General features: G+C 44.5%; 1 protein-coding gene across 2 annotated transcripts in view; it reads left to right on the top strand.

Moving 5' to 3' along the window:
* Window positions 1–16,847, top strand: part of ARHGAP18 (Rho GTPase activating protein 18) — a 108,693-nt gene that overhangs the window by 60,473 nt on the left and 31,373 nt on the right. For both annotated transcript variants that reach the window (XR_012645045.1, XM_074990587.1), the window contains exons 5-7: window positions 5,316–5,485; window positions 9,080–9,245; window positions 14,727–14,818. Coding sequence is in view for 1 of the 2 variants with exons in the window: in XM_074990587.1 (XP_074846688.1) it covers window positions 5,316–5,485; window positions 9,080–9,245; window positions 14,727–14,818 (428 nt within the window). In the remaining variant the exon portion in view is untranslated. The remainder of the gene's footprint in view (window positions 1–5,315; window positions 5,486–9,079; window positions 9,246–14,726; window positions 14,819–16,847) is intronic.

The following is a 16,847-nucleotide window of genomic DNA, read 5'->3' on the forward strand; positions in this document are numbered from 1 at the left end:
CCAAGAGCTGTTTAAAAGGGTGGCCTTCACGCAAGGCATCCAGACAGCAGAGGTGCAAGAGAAGCACCATAAGCTCCTTAAAAATCTGAGATCTCCGGCCTCCTCTAAAATAGCCATACCGCTTGACGAAGCAATCTTGGAGTCCGCCACCACGATATGGCAGACCCCTGTGACTATTCCACCTGTCCATAAGAGAGCGGACAAGAAATACTTCGTGCCAGCGAAGGGCATGGAGTTCCTATTCAGCCACCCGCAACCAAATTCTCTGGTGGTAGAATCGTCTCAACAGAGATCAAAAACGTCTCAGTTCAAAACAGGGGGAATGGACAAAGATGCCAAGAAGCTAGAGCTGTTCGGCAGAAAGGTCTACTCCTCCTCCACTCTACTGTTGAGAATGGCGAATTACGCAGCGCATCTAGCGAACCACAATTTTGACAACTACTCTAGGTTAACCTCCCTCATGGACTCACTTCCAGAGGACAAGAAGCCGGTGCTCAAGGCTATCGTGCAAAAAGGCTATGCGGCCTCGAGGACGGGAGTTCAGATCGCCCTGGATGTTGCGGACACAGCAGCACGCTCAACAGCTACGGCAGTGGTAATGCGAAGGGAGTCCTGGCTCCAAACATCGGGTATACCGAGGGATCTGCGGCGAAGATCGTCGATCTCCCCTTCGACACGCAGAAGCTGTTTGCTGAATCAACTGACTCGGTCCTTCATTCCAGTAAAGACTCAAGAGCCACTCTTAGGACCTTGGGGATCTACACCCCTCCATACAGAAAGAAAAAGTACTACCCTCAGCAAAGGCGGTACCAGTATCAGCCACAGCGTCCCCAGTACCACAGGGGTTACGAGCACGGGCGACATCAACAGCATCAACAATATAGAACTCCCAGGTGACGTTCCCAACAGAGCCGTGCGTCCTCGGGGCAGGGCCAAAGGCCACAAGTTTGACACACAGATCCAGGGCTGCGCCATCACTACCATCGCACAATGTCATCCGAAGCTGTTATTCCACCATCACCTCTGACCATTCTACGACCAGTGGCAAAGGATCACCACAGACAAATGGGTGCTGGAGATCATAGCCATGGGGTACGCGATCCCCTTCCAGTCGCTCCCACTGCCACGACCTCCACCCAGGCCCCACCTGCAGGATGCCTCCCACGAAGCGAGACTCAAGCAGGAGGTAGACCATCTTATGCTCATAGGGGCAGTGGAAAGAGTGCCGGAGCAACTGCAAGGGAAAGGGTTCTACTCCAGATACTTCCTCACGGAGAAAAAGACAGGAGGCTGGAGGCCCATCTTAGATCTTCGAGGCCTCAACCGGTACCTGCGCAAGCAACGCTTTCGGATGATCACAATCGCCTCCATCCTTACGGCACTGGACGATGGAGATTGGTTCGCAGCCCTCGACTTACAAGACGCGTATTTTCACATAACTATCCATCCGGCTCACTGACGATTCCTCTGGTTCATGGTAGGCAAAGAACATTTTCAATACAAGGTCCTACCATTCGGCCTCTCCTCGGCCCCCAGAGTCTTCACCAAGACCTTGGCAGTGGTGTCAGCCTACCTGCACAGACAGGGGGTATTTATATTCCCGTATCTGGACGACTGCCTACTCAAAGGGGCCTCGAAGGAAGAGGTACTACGCATGATACGCATCACAGCAGGCACGTTCTCTTTGCTCGGCCTGGTTATCAATCTGGCAAAATCAAAGATAGACCCCACACAGGACATAGAGTTCATAGGGGCACGCATAAATTCTATTACAGCGAGAGTGTATCTACCAGAGACACGCTTTCGGGCCATCGGCTCCCTCATGCAAGTCATCACCTTCAGCCTTACGATGCCGGTTCTGACGTGCTTACAGCTGCTGGGCCACATGGCAGCAGCGACGTTCGTAGTACAGAACGCCAGGTTACACATGCGCAGCATGCAGCACTGGCTGGCGAGTGTATACAAACCGGCAGTACACACCATTCACAGGGTGGTGTCGCCCACGACAGAGGTGCGCAAATCCCTGCAATGGTGGGTAAACCCCAAGAACATGCTAACAGGGGTACCCTTCCACCAACCACAAGTATCGGTTTTTCTTACTACAGATGCCTCCCACATAGGGTGGGGAGCACACATGGGCGAAGAGGTGACGCAAGGACTGTGGTCCTCCATGGAGCAGTCACTGCACATAAATATACTGGAGCTCAGAGCAGTGTTCAATGCCTGCAGACACTTTTGAGACCATATACAAGGCAAAGTAGTCGGGATCAGTACAGACAATACCTCCACCATGTTTTATATAAATCGGCAAGGAGGAGGTCAGTCCCGTGCCTTATGTGCGGAAGCAGTCCGGTTGTGGAACTGGTGCGTCACCAACAATATAACCTTGAAAGCCTCGTACTTACCAGGCGCTCACAATGTGAAGGCAGACCAGCTGAGCAGGCGTTTCGCACTCACGCACGAGTGGCAGATCTGTCCCGATCTGCTACGACCGATTTTTCACGCATGGGGCTTTCCCCAGATAGACCTGTTTGCCACTCAACGCAACAAGAAGTGCCCACGATTCTGCTCCAGGGCAGGACTGGGACGGGGGTCCCTGGGGGACGCATTCGCGATCTCCTGGAGGGGCCCCCTGCTTTACACTTTTCCTCCCACAGTGCTGATCCACAAAGTCTTGCAGAAAGCCAGGAGGGAAGGAGCCCGAATGATCCTGATAGTCCCAACGTGGGATCGACAGCAATGGTTCCCCCTACTCCTGCGCATGTCGGACCGTCCACCGATGCCCCTCCCGGTGGCGCTGGATCTGCTCACGCAAGCCCAGGGGTCCATAGTGCATCCACACCCTCAAGGCCTGTGACTACAAGCGTGGTTAATCCATGGCTCAGCTCCCTAGAGAGCTCATGTACGGAGGAAGTGCAACAAGTCCTAGAAAGTAGCAGGAGGACTTCCACCAGGAAGACCTACAAGCAGAAATGGACTCGCTTCATGGCATGGTGTTCTACCAAACAGTTAGCCCCCCTTTTGGTGCCTATACCTGTAATTAATTAGAGTATTTACTGGACCTCAAGAGAGGAGGACTCTCACTATCCTTGTTAAAGGTCCACCTTGCCGCCATTTCGGCGTTCAGACACGAAGAGGAAGGGCACACGGTGTTCGCCCATCCCATGGTTACCAGGTTCCTCAAAGGGTTGGTAAACCTATATCCCCCTCGGAAACCGCTTCCACCTTCGTGGAACTTGGACCTGGTGCTTAATGCACTAACGGGACCACCGTTCGAGCCTTTAGCCACGGTTTCCCTCCGCCTCCTTACGATAAAGACGACCTTCCTTCTCGCAATCACGTCAGCTCGCAGGGTGAGCGAGCTTGCGGCAGTTATGGCAACGCCACCCTGCACAGTATTTTCCAAGGAGGCGGTAACCATATGGCTGCATCCAGCCTTTGTTCCTAAAGTTTCTTCTGAGTTTCATATTAACAAACCTATTGTTTTACCCTCGTTTTATCCAGAGCCTCGTAACTCTAACAAAGAGGCGCGCCTACACCTCCTGGACGTGAGGAGGGCGCTAGCCTTCTATATAGACAGGACCAAGTCCTTCCGGAAAACGGATAGACTCCTAGTCTCTCTCGCTCCCAAATCGAAAGGAGAAGGTCTCTCTTCACAGAGAATCTCGAAGCACATCGTATCCTGCATAAAAATGTGCTACGAACTCAAAAAGACTCCTTTACTGGCCACGCCCAGGGCTCACTCCACTAGGGTGGTGGCGGCATCAACAGCCTTTTTCAAGGGTTTTGCGCTAAAAGACATTTGCAGAGTGGCGACCTGGTCATCCTATGACACCTTTGCCAAGCACTACGCCCTTCACAGGGTATTGCAAGAGGATACCCAGCTCTCGACAGCGGTCCTCTCGGGGACAAGCTGCACATGATCCGATTACCCACCTCCTATTTTGGGTTACTGCTGGGTAGTCACCTAACGTGGAGCACCCACGGGGACACTCGAAGAAGAAAGAGAAGTTACTCGCCGTAGTAACGGTGGTTCTTCGAGATGTGTCCCCGTGGGTGCTCCACCACCCGCCCATCCTCCCCGCTTCGGATCTCTGTTTAGTGTTTTGCAGGAGCATCCGAGGTGGTTGGTCAAGGAACTGGCGGGGACCGGATCGCGCACGTGGCCAGGAGCGCGCAAGGGAGTGGCGCGCACCGGCACATGCGCGGTCCGGCAGAAACTGCTTGGAAGATCCGACCTGCGGTGCCAGGGCGAGCCCAACACCTAAGGTGGAGCACCCACGGGGACACATCTTGAAGAACCACCGTTACTATGGTGAGTAACTTCTCTTTACAAGTGATGGTGGCGGTGGTAATGATGTCAAAATGTGCAGGCAGTCAGAGGCTTTGACTGACTGGGTTGTTCTGCATAGTTTGTGATAAGGTAAATTGTTTTGTGTATTGATTGGAATTTTTCTTTTACAGAACAAATATTTAAAATTATTTTTTTCCCCGCTGACAACACTATGCACTCTTCTCTTACCCTCTGATACTAGTGATGCATTTGGAATGAAAAAGCACCTCTTAATCACTTATAAATGCAGGCTGTTTCTGGGGTAAATGATAAAAGAAGAACTGCCTCTGTTTTTTAAAAAAAGGTTAAATAATTTGTTCAGTTCACAGTTCCTTTTTGAGGGAAATAAGAAACGAGAAGTGGTGCCTCCATTACATGATCCCATTCTTCTCTGCCCATCTCTTCCTCATGGAACGGTGTCTGTGGCAGGATTGAGAGATTCAGGCCCTATGATGAGAAGGGGCTGAAAATTTCAGGACTTGGTCATGCTTTATTGGATTCCCCACCCCTACACAACCATCCCCCACACCAGTGTCAGACCTTCAGGAAGAAGAACTGGTGTTTAGGGTTGGCCCTGGAGGCACAGCTGCTGAAAGAGTTGTGCAGTTAATTGTTGCAGAACACCGTAGGAAGAGGGGATGATGGGAAGCAGATCTGAAGCAGAAGCTGCTTGGTTCCAGCATGATCCAGAACTCTGTGGTTTATTTATGATGGAAAGCTGTGCTTTTCCATGAAGGTTAAGTAGAGTGTAAACTCTGCCCCTTGGAAGAATTATTCCAGGACAAATCAATGAGATGAACATTCTCGTCTGTCATAACTCCATTGGAGTGACATCAGCAAAGATTTTGCTCCAAGAGTTTCTACTCCCTGCACAGGATTAGCCTGTCTGGAGTCTTAAGTATTCACTTTCATACACATCAGACAAGGAGAGAGGCAATATTTGAAAGTGCTGATTACTTTCTTTTCCCCTATGTGTTTTCAGGTCTGGAGTTCAGCCTTGGTGCCAGTGAAAGGACAAGCCTGCCTGAAGATGTGCCAGTTTCTGAAACTGATATCAATTTAGAGATTTCATTCTCAGAGCAGGCAGCCAATCTGAAAGAAGGCTCAATAGGCGAAATGTGCAAAGACAAAGAGGATGATACACTACTTCCTGTAGGTGCTTCTCATTTGTTGCTGCATTTGCTTCATAAACTTTATTTTAGCCTTTTGGGCTTTGTTTCTATGATACTGGCTGGAAGAGGAAGGTTCACAATGCTACGACTCTACTTCTTTCGGGCCCCTAAGAGTCCTGCACTCATTGGATTGAGTCCCTTCAGTGTACGTCTGTTATTCAAGAACCATATTTGGCCCTTAATAATATGTCAGTTCCTTTCAAAGTCTATCCCTTATCTTAAAGAAAGGAAGGACTAGTAATGCTTAAATATTAGGACTTCAGTCTGACATGTATCGGAGGGGTAGCCGTGTTAGTCTGGATCTGTAACAGCAACGAAGGGTCCTGTGGCACCTTATAGACTAACAGAAAAGTTTTGAGCATGAGCTTTCGTGAGCACAGACTCACTTCATCAGATGCTGGTCTTGGAAATCTGCAGGGCCAGGTATAAATAAGCCAGAGCAAAGGTGGGGATAACAAGGTTAGCTCAGTCAGCAAGGGTGAGGCTTACTACCAGCAGTTGATCTGGAGGTGTGAACACCAAGGGAGGGGAAGCTGCTTTTGTATTTAGCCAGCCATTCACAGTCTTTGTTTAAGCCTGAGCTGAGGGCATCAAATTTGCAGATGAATTGTAGCTCAGAAATTTCTCTTTGGAGTCTGGTCCTGACATTTTTTTGCTGTAGGATAGCTACTTTTAAGTCTACTACTGTGTGGCCTGGGAGATTGAAGTGCTCTCCTACGGGTTTTTGTATATTGCCATTTCTGATATCTGATTTGTGTGCATTTATTCTTTTACGTAGAGACTGTCCAGTTTGTCCAATGTATATAGCAGAGGGGCATTGCTGGCACATGGTGGCATAAATTATATTGGTAGATGTGCAGCTGAATGAACTCACGATGGTGTGGCTGATCTGGTTAGGTCCTGTAATGGTGTTGCTGGTGTAGATATGTGGGCAGAGCTGGCAACGAGGTTTTTTGCATGGATGGGTCCCTGAGTTAGTGACTGTGGTGCGGTGTATAGTTGCTGGTTAGGATTTGCTTCAGGTTGGCAGGTTGTCTGTGGGCAAGGACTGATCTGCTTCCCAAGGCCTGTGAAAGTGGGGGATCATTATCCAGGATGGGTTGTAAATCCCTGATGATGCGCTGTGGAGGTTTTAGCTGAGGACTGTAGGTGATGGCTAGTGGTGTTCTGTTGGTTCCTCTCTTGGGCTTGTCCTGTAGTAAGAGGCTTCATGGCACACGTCTGGCTCTGTTGATCTGTTTTTTCACTTCCTCAGGTGGGTATTGCAGTTTCAAGAATGCTTGGTAGAGATCCCGTAGGTATTTGTCTCTGTCGGAGGGGTTGGAGCAAATGCGGTTATATCTTAGTGCTTGGCTGTAGACAATGGATCGTGTGGTGTGTCTGGGATGGAAGCTGGAGGCATGAAGGTAGGCGTAGCGGTCAGTGGGTTTATGGTATGAGGTGGTATTGATGTGGCCATCGTGTAGTAGCACCATGGTGTCCAGGAAGTGGATCTCCTGTGTGGACTGTTCCAGGTTGAGGTTGATGTTGGGGTGAAAGTTGTTGAAGTCCCAGTGGAATTCCTCCAGAGTCTCCTTCCCATGGGTCCAGATGATGAAGATGTCATCAATGTGGCGTAAGTAGAGATGGGGTGTTAGTGGATGAGAGCTAAGGAAGCACTTTTCCAGGTCAGCCATGAAAATATTGGCATATTGAGGCTGACATGGTTTGCTCATTAATAGTTATTTCCATTACAATTCAGAAAACTTGGGGTGTATTTATTGGGGAAGACCCTCACCTAGTTGTTAAAAGAACTCTGACAACATTCACAAGCTGAGGATTTTTCCCTTTTAGCTTTGGCTCTAATTCCCTACTTGCTGTGCTACTTTGGGCTGTGGTGAGATTCCTTTTGTTTGTTAAAGAGCATTGATGGATTCCAGCAACAGTCTTATGTGATCCATTGAGGTGAAAGGATGAGAATAAAACATGGATTGATCTTGACACTTGCAAGAGATGGGAGTGGGACTCTTTTCAATAGCTGTGTTGATTGTTTCTGGAATTCACATTTTCTGTGCATAAACATACAGCTTATGGCACCTGCTGAGGTGTCTAACAAACAACTGAAGATCAGGTATAAGAGTGAAGCCTTTTTAACTCTTCAGAAAAGATTTAACTTTGGTTAAAGAATCAAGGTATCTTTCCAGAATGTGAGGATTTGTTTCTCTCAAGTTTCACATTCTGGTCTCCCAACAGATGAGCTGTATTCTTAATAAGGCTAACTCAATACAAAGAACCTTAGAATTTCACAAACATTAGAAACATGCACTCACATACAAACTACAAATTAATAACAGCTGTGAAAAAAATAGTAATTTCTTTTGTCGGATCCTTTGTGCAGATATGTCTGAGTAAATTCAATGCTTGGAATAAAAGAGTTTCAATTTTTTTCAAGTACATCATTTAGATAAGCATGCACACATTTCTGCCAGTAATAATGACTGACCATTCCCTTAGTTTTAATGCTATAAACCTGACACTAATGAAGCACTGAGAAAGTGTCTTTGAAAAAACATTTGACGCATACTTCAGTAATGCAGAAAAAAGTAGGACTGGAAACTTTGCTCTGGCTTATCAGAAGTCTTTGACGCAGTTGTAGAAGGGTCATGTATTATTTACACAAATTATCAACTATCTACACACTGAACTGGCTGTGACCTTTTTCATAACATTAGGGTGAACAATCTCAAGGAGGTGAACCATTTCAGAAAAGAAGTGATCTGTTTATTCATACGTGTGATCTGTACTGACATTTCCTCCCTGATCCATCCATTTGCACATGGTCTGATATATTTATTTGGAACCAGAAGCATATAAAGCATGCTAATTAAATCCAATCAGGCAGCTGGTTAGATCCACCAATCACAAATAAGAGCTGGCTCAGGAATCTTACAGAGTTTTCAACCACAAATTCAGCTGTGATATCTCTGAGCCAACAAAAGCTGGAGGATTCGGAAGGTATCTAGGGCTCTTTCCAGCAGAGAGGATGCCGCTGTGCCTAGTTTTTGAGTAATCCTCCTGGCTAGTTCTTGGTGTGTGATATTTTCAGACAGCTGCACGCAGCTTTTGTCTCTTTTAGTAGTCATCTGTGACCCTGATTCTAGTCATCCACATCTGGGCAAATTTTTACAGCTACTCAAAGCCTCAGTGAACTTAAAACCTAAATAGGCTACATAGAAAAAGGGAGAAAGGAAAGAGATACCATTCAGAAGTGCCTATTAATCGAATTATCTTTTCTATACAAAGTTTCAGCCATTACAGATTTGCTCTTTACAGTCAGATATGATCTGTGTAGTGTAAAAGTTTTGCCAGGCAAGTTTTGATAATGCAACAAGCGTGGAAGAGAAGGGGGAGTCACATGCTGCATTCAACCTACTTTTTAAACTACGTCACTCTGCTGTGGCACCCATCTGTAGCAACACGTTTCATTACAGAAGTGGTGCCACAACAGCAGAACAGCCTTTATACTTGTCTCCCTTCTTTCTCCTTCAGTTTGTTGAGATGATTTATTAACTATGATGTATATCCCATATTCTAGAATTTCAGATTGCCAAAGGACAAAACTGGTACCACAAAGATTGGTGACTTGGCCCCTCAAGACATGAAGAAAGTCTATTCCTTAGCACTGATTGAACTAACTGCATTGTATGACTTACTCGGGACAGAATTCAAGCAACAGAAAGCCATAAAAATCAAAATGAAAGGTGAGTTGTACAGTTATGAATTATTCCGAAACAAAGGGGTCCATGTAGGATAGTTTTAAGATGATTCCAAAGAAGAGAGGTACATTAGCTGGCAATATATGTCCTGATTCAGCAAGTCACGTAGCATACATGGTAACCAGATAGCTCCAAATTCCCTTTACATTTAAACAGCCTCATACACTTAAAACTGTTCCAGTCAACGGGGGATTTAGGGCTAAAATCCTGTAGTAGGTAACGTTAGTAGTAGATCAATCATTCTGGGCCAGGCACTGGGCAGATGTCTTAGGGAGAAAGGAAGCCTCCTGATAATACTATATGATGGAAGCATTGTTTTAGAGCCTTTCTGAGATTCATAGTTTCGTAGCTTCCAAGGTGAGAATGGTTCATTAAATTATGTAGGCTGGCTTCCTGCACTGCACAGGCTATAGAATGTCATTGTAATTCTTTCTCTGGTAAGCCCAGTTACTGGTGTTTGGCTTGATTAAAACACTTCTCTAGCCCTATAGTGAGAATCTGTTCCATGATCCTTAAAGGAGCCCCTTTTCATACAGATAGGAGGGTTTGCTTTGGTTTGCCCAGTCACACTCTGCATTCCCTCTTCTCACAGACTCCTTTTGGCGTTTGCAGATTTCCTGTGCTGCCTCATTCCTCTGTTGTGTATTGTGATGGCAGCATCATACACACCAGAGGGCATGTGTGCTGTCTCTCAAACAATGTTGAGGCAGTCCTTGTAGCAAGTAACTCTGGCATTAAGCTCCTGGAGCTTACGTATGATGCTGACTCCATTTCAAAACCTAGAATATGTGGAAACCTTTTCCAGGTTCCAGGCGTTTTCAGTGTTTTGTTGGCTGTCTATTTTTCTGACCTTCTGCTAAATGTTTTACACGATCTTGAAATGTATTACCAGTTAATCGCAAACCCACTTTGGCCAAAACCCTGTTGTCAGGGTTCAGTGGATGTGACGGTGAAATAGCTCCCTCTAAATAATTGAAAGCAACAGAGATTGTTGAGAGACATACAGAAGGGTACAATTGATTCCTCTAAATATTCTCTTCACTTTACAGGAGCAGAAAATAACTTTTTAAATGCAAAAGCATACACACAAGCCTTTGTGCCTCTGCAACGAATGAATTTCTACCCTGCAGAAGTATTTGTACAATAGCCATTAGACAATGGTTTGTTGGCAAAATACATTTTTTCTCTTGATTTTTTTTGATTATGTATTTGTTTATGGCTTCTTAAATTTAAATTCAACGTTATCTGTGGCATGGTTTTGAAATGGCTGACAGCAAAGACAATGAATAAATTGGCTACAGTAGTTTGCCCTACACCCAACCCAAATAGATGAACTTGATTTAAGGCCTCTACAACAGTGTGGGAAAGAGGAATCAGAGTGTCACTATGCCTCCCAGGAAATGGAGTGGTTTTACAGCTTGTATTCCAACCTCAGAGGTGCAAGATCCTCTGTGCCGATGTATACTCTGTGTGTGGGAGCAAGCCTCATAGTCTGGTCCCACAGATTCATGCTAAGGGGGCTTGATCCAGTGTGCTATAAATAGCTGTACATGTTACTTGGATATTGGGACTCAAAGTCTGAGCCCCAGCCCCAGCCCCAGCCCAAGTTGCATTGTGAAAGCAAAGCCTATATAGCATGATAGCACAAGACTGTGGACCTGTGCTGGGAGGCTTGCTTCCAGCTGCAGTGTAGAAGTACCCTGTAGTTTCTCTGCTTCTCTGCCCTTTCACCTGCAGTGCAATTTGGCAGATCATCCATGCCATAGTGGGAGGATGCAGAAGGTCTATGAAAGGGTTTCACACCTCTGTTTGCAGCAGAGCTGTGCTCTGGAGCATCTTCATCTTCCCACATCTTGCAGCATGGTTTGGACAGTGGATACATGCAATAGTGGATCTACTATTCATTTCCATTAGGGTGGAAGTGGGTCTGTCCCACGAAAGCTCACCTAATAAACTATTTCGCTAGTCTTTAAAGTGCTACTTGACTGCTTTTTGTTTTGATAGTGTATAGACTAGCACAGCTTCCTCTTTGTTACTATTTCCATAAGGGTGTGTCTACACTTGCATTCCTCTTTCGAAATAGATATGCAAATAAGGTAATTGAAAATGCAAATGATGTATACATTTGCATATTTGGGTCCATTTGCATAATCTAATTTCAAAAGAGCTTCTTTCAAAAGAAGAAAGCCAGTGTAGACGCTGCTCTTTCGAAAGTAAACCCCATCTTTGAAAGAATCCGTCTTCCCATTAAATAAAGGGAAGTAGGATTCTTTTGAAGATGGGCTTACTTTCGAAAAAGCAGCATCTACACTGGCTTGCTTCTTTCGAAAGACGCACTTTTGAAATTAGAATATGCAATTGTGGTGCCAAATATGCAAATTTATACCTCATTTGCATTTTTGATTTACCTCATTTGCATACCTCTTTCGAAGGAGGAATGCAAGTGTAGACACACCCTAAGTGTTTGGGTGAGTGGAAATGCAGGTGAGTACACAGGTCTGCTGCAAAAAGCAGGAGGTGGTGGGTGTGAAACCTCTGCACCAGTTGCCTGCAGCCGGCATCTGCTCCTTCACTACGACAGACCTATATGGGTTCTGCTATACAGCAGCTCAGCAAGGATGCAGGGAAAGGAATGTGTGTATGTATAGTTGTGAGTGCATGTATTTCATAAATAGTAGTCTGTCTTCAATATCCTTGGTTAAATAAGGCACATTCCAAAGAAACTCCTTATGGTGACTCATTTGACACTCAACATTGACTTTAGAGGTGATCTCATGCTTATATATCTACACCTAAACCCACTAAAAGCCTCCTTCACTAAACCAGGCTACTTCTCTAGAGCAGTAGATCACATAATAGAGTGGGCCACCCAAATGCTTCAATACAGGAAAAAAACAAGACCCTTTACTGACTGGACACCCCCCCGGTTGACATGCACCATCCCACATGAGAACCCACGCCTGTTGGCATCAAACAATTACAACCATATTTGATGGGGACCACATCCTGAAAGAAACTTCTTTAAACCTTCTTTTCTGGTCTTCAGATAACCCCCGAGCCTTGCCCAGCTCCTTATCAGAAGCAAGCTTCCCACAGACCAGGACACACCAACTCAAAATGACACCACAGCCTGCCAGAACAACAGATACAAAAACTGAAGACATATCTCCACTGCTATGATGATCAGTACCTGCCACAAGTCACCTTTTGAGATCCATTTGATGATAGCACATCTTGAAAAAATTCATGTTTTATATGAAAATTAAAGCCAAGTCTTCTTTCCATGTTCTTTGTAAGCCCTGGTTAAGAAATTACCATTATCTCTTCTCATCTAACTTCATATTACTCTAAGGGCCTATACATTTATGGTAGGACTGCTCTGCTCTGCTTTCACTAAATACTAATCAGAAATGAATGGTTTCTGAGAGAGAGGTATACTGGCTTATTAGAGAGGTCGCCAAGTTAGTCTGTATCTTCAAAAACAAAAAGGAGTCCTGTGGCATCTGACGAAGCGGGTCTTTGCCCACGAAAGCTTATGCTCCAAAATATCTGTTAGTCTCTAAGGTGCCACAGGACTTCTTGTTTTTGGCTAATCATTGAACTTGAAAGATTTGTGTCTTGTAACTACTTAGTACACATGCCTCTCACAACACAAAGTGTATCTCATCCAGTGTATCAGATTCTCCAACAACAACTATGATGGTTAAAACTAGGCAGACACTATGGTCTTGTATATAATTACACAGAAAAGTGTTAAAAAATCCCAGAGGCACACTCTGTCACTCTTCCCAAAGCAGTCACTCCATATTTTGTCCTCAGAGTAAATCCGCACAACACCTATGAAAAGATGCTCCTAGAAACTTAAGTTCATAATTTTCCTAAACAGTAAAAACCATAGACACTTAATGGAGACACAGCTTTTGTGTTACACTGGTGACAACAATTTGTAATATACTCTACTATTTATCAGCTCTTAGCTGACTGCTTCATTTTAAGTGGTCTTCTGTAGCATGCGTAAACCCATTACGCTTAACTATCTTTCTCACCTTGGCCGTGTCTACACTAGCCCCAAACTTCGAAGTGGCCATGCAAATGGCCATTTCAAAGTTTATTAATGAAGTGCTGAAATGCATATTCAGTGCTTCATTAGCATGCGGGCGGCCGTGGCGTTTCAAAATTGACGCAGCTTGCCGCCGCGCGGCTTGTCCCAACGGGGCTCCTTTTCGAAAGGACCCTGCCTACTTCGAAGTCCCCTAATTCCCATCTGCTCATAGGAATAAGGGGACTTCGAAGTAGGCGGGGTCCTTTAGAAAAGGAGCCCCGTCGGGATGAGCTGCGCGGCGGCAAGCCGCACCAATTTCGAAGCGCCGCGGCCGCCTGCATGCTAATGAAGCGCTGAATATGCATTTCAGTGCTTCATTAGTAAACTTCGAAATGGTCATTTGCATGGCCATTTCGAAGTTTGGGGCCAGTGTAGACATGGCCCTTGTGTTTAGGCTGGAAACTTCTGCTTATCTTTTTTGTTCTGAGGATGACCTCTGCGAAACATAAATGCTTATTCCTTCCACCACCAATAGTTAGTCCAATAAAAGGTATTACTTCACCTATCTTTTATCACTGTTTTCTACACACAGTTCCAGAAAAATGACCTTTTCAGGTATTCTCCTTATCCCAGCAGCAAAGTTCCAAGACCCAAATCTTTAAGGTTCAATAATATGTCAGTACACCCCCACTCTCAGAATCCATTCACTTCTGACTAGTATTCATCTCAGGCTGAGCAGTCCTACCATAAACATGTAGACTTGTATAGTTTGACAAGATGAGATATGACTATTTTTAACCAGGGCTTACATAGAGTATGCAAGAAGCCTTGGCTTAATTTTCATATAAAAACTTACCTTTTTCAAGATACATTATCATCCCAGTTACACAATAGGCTGCAAAAAGTACAGTGAATAAAGACTAGCTCTTCTTTCAACCCACAGAGGGAAAGGACTGTTTAGTGTAAACCTGATTTATAATTATATCCATTGGATTTTAGCAGTCAAATTCTTGGGAAGCTTACTAAATCCACTTGCATCTGAACTTGTATTGAGTGATAAAGATCTGCTTTTCTGGGTCAGCAACACACAGTTTTCAACAAATCAGAATCATTCAGATGGTTCATTTATACGTTCTGCTTCCCTGTGCTGCAGAGTGTGTGGATGGCAATTGAAAGATAAAACAAGACTCCTCATTTATAGGTGCAAGAGGAGATGAAGGAGCAGTTTGCTTCTAGCCAAGTGCTTTGTTTAATCATGCTCTGAATTGATTGATGAAGACCTTCAGATATGCTGAAGAGAAGGCCAGTGGTGCTGAATACATTGAATAGGCCTATCAATGTGTTTTGAAAATGTGTTTTGTGTCCCTTATCTCCCGTGTTGGAGCAGATGTGGATAGTGTCTCTGTTTTCTTTTCTTGATGCAGACTCTGGTCTTTTTGGTGTCCCACTGTCAGTTTTGCTGGAACAGGATCAGAAGAAAGTACCAGGCACCAGGATACCACTATTCTTTCACAAAGTGAGTAGTCACAAGCAAGCTCCTTTGTTACAACCCTACCAGATTCTGGAGGTGTTAGCATTTGTCCTGGATTCATAGGCTCACTATAATCAGTTTTTCACAGCAACATGCCACCTCCGTACTGTGAATCTCAAACGTAGCACTCCACTCCAGTAGAAGGAACTGTAGCTTTTATTCAGGGCTATGTTTTATGGTGTTCATGCACTAAATTGGCTGCCTGGACTTTGTACAGTTCTATACTCCACTTATTTACCTTAGTTGAGTTAGTGGAATGGAGAATACAATTCAGTAACTTAGCGTAAGTTATTTACTTAAGAAGTATTGTGAGTTGCAGTTGGCATGTTCGAATGTGAGAGAGTGGAGTAATTAGGGGCATATAGTGAATTATTATTAGAAAAATATGTTACTGAGGTGTTAGTACAGCTCAGCAATGATTTGGTCAGGGTTTATTAGTAAACCCATGAAACCATGTGTTCAATGTCTAGCACCATTCCAGGCCAAAATCTGTATAGTAGAGATTGTAGAAGTGTATTCATAGGAGAATAAGCTGTTTATTTTTCAAGATAAATCTTAAAATTTCTGGAGAGGCTCTTTGGAGGTTGTTGGGAGCTTTATTATTACTTTTTTCACCAAATCAAAAGGACACTTACAGCAATATCATATCCCCCTTTAGGCACTACTGCTAGGTCGTTCATCTGGAAGTTACGTACTAGGGAGTATAACAAACACAAAAACAAAACACTTCAGGGAAAAAAGAAAGTTTCCAGTTCCTCCATATAGGTTGTCACCCTACTATACTTACTGGTCATTGCGCTACATCATCAATATATTCAGCATAGTTTTTCAGCAAAAGAGTTTGTTCATACTTTTTTTAATCACATACATTTAATTTTTTTGTTTGGTGATCTCATCTTGATTATTATAATTGTTTGGTTTAAATGGGGAAATATACAAATGTATTTCTCATCTCTCTCTTGTCATCTCTGCAACACATCCACTACTGGACTTGGGAGTTCATCACAAATTAAGAGAAAACATTTTCAGGAATTTTAAAATATTGGTTGTACATCACTGAAACAAACCAATTTAACAGACCACATTTTTAAAATAGGTATCAATTTTATAAAACAAAAACAAATGCCTCCCTGCAAAAATCAAAACTCGGACTCTCCTTTTTACTTTGTTTTGTGAATTTGACAAACATTGGGTAATATCAAAACATTCATTTTGAAGCAGAACTTCTATAAGATTTGATTTCAGTAGGAAGTCCTAATTAAAAATTAATCGCATGATCTGGCCTACTGGGTTCCAAACTTGGAAAAGCTAATTCCTATATTAGAACTCTCAAACAATGTTCCCTCTATTTTTTTCCAGCCATGGGTGGAATAACTTTTGTTATGTGCACGTGGTATGTACAGATGTGCACCACCAATAGAAACACATACTTGCAGCTGTGGGTGCTCTGCCAATCATCTGGGCAGCACGTGAATCTCTCCTGTGTGGCCAGCCAAGCACTTAGCTTATAGGGAACACTGCTCTCAAACTACAGATAAATATTTTTAGAAGCATGGTGACCAGTTCAGCTAGATCCTCCTAAGGATGTGGTAGTTCTCCCTGACTTGCAATCATTAAATTAAGACTGGATGTCTTTGTAATTTTAAAGATAAGTTGTAGCTCAACTCCAACAATGGAGTTAATCAAAAGTTACTGGGTGAGGTTCTGTGGCCTATGTGCTGCAGTCATGCCAGATGACCATAATGGACTTAAAGCTACGAATACATATATGGAATTCCTTATTTATATCAATTGGGAAATGTTCAGAAAGACTGTGGTTCTGATTATCTGGTCTGAGCAGCAGCAGGGCTTACAGCCACCATGGCCTGGGGGCAAGGAAAGAGAGCACCCTGGTTCACTGCCCTGGAAAGGGAGGGACTAAGAGCAAAGGGGAAGGGCTTGGGACAGTCAGCTCTGCCCCACCCCACCCCAAGCTGCATATGGAGTGTCGGAACAGTGCTGCCACAGCGTTTCA

This window comes from Carettochelys insculpta, chromosome 3 (assembly GCF_033958435.1).
Source record: "Carettochelys insculpta isolate YL-2023 chromosome 3, ASM3395843v1, whole genome shotgun sequence".
Taxonomy (NCBI): Eukaryota; Metazoa; Chordata; order Testudines; family Carettochelyidae; genus Carettochelys; species Carettochelys insculpta.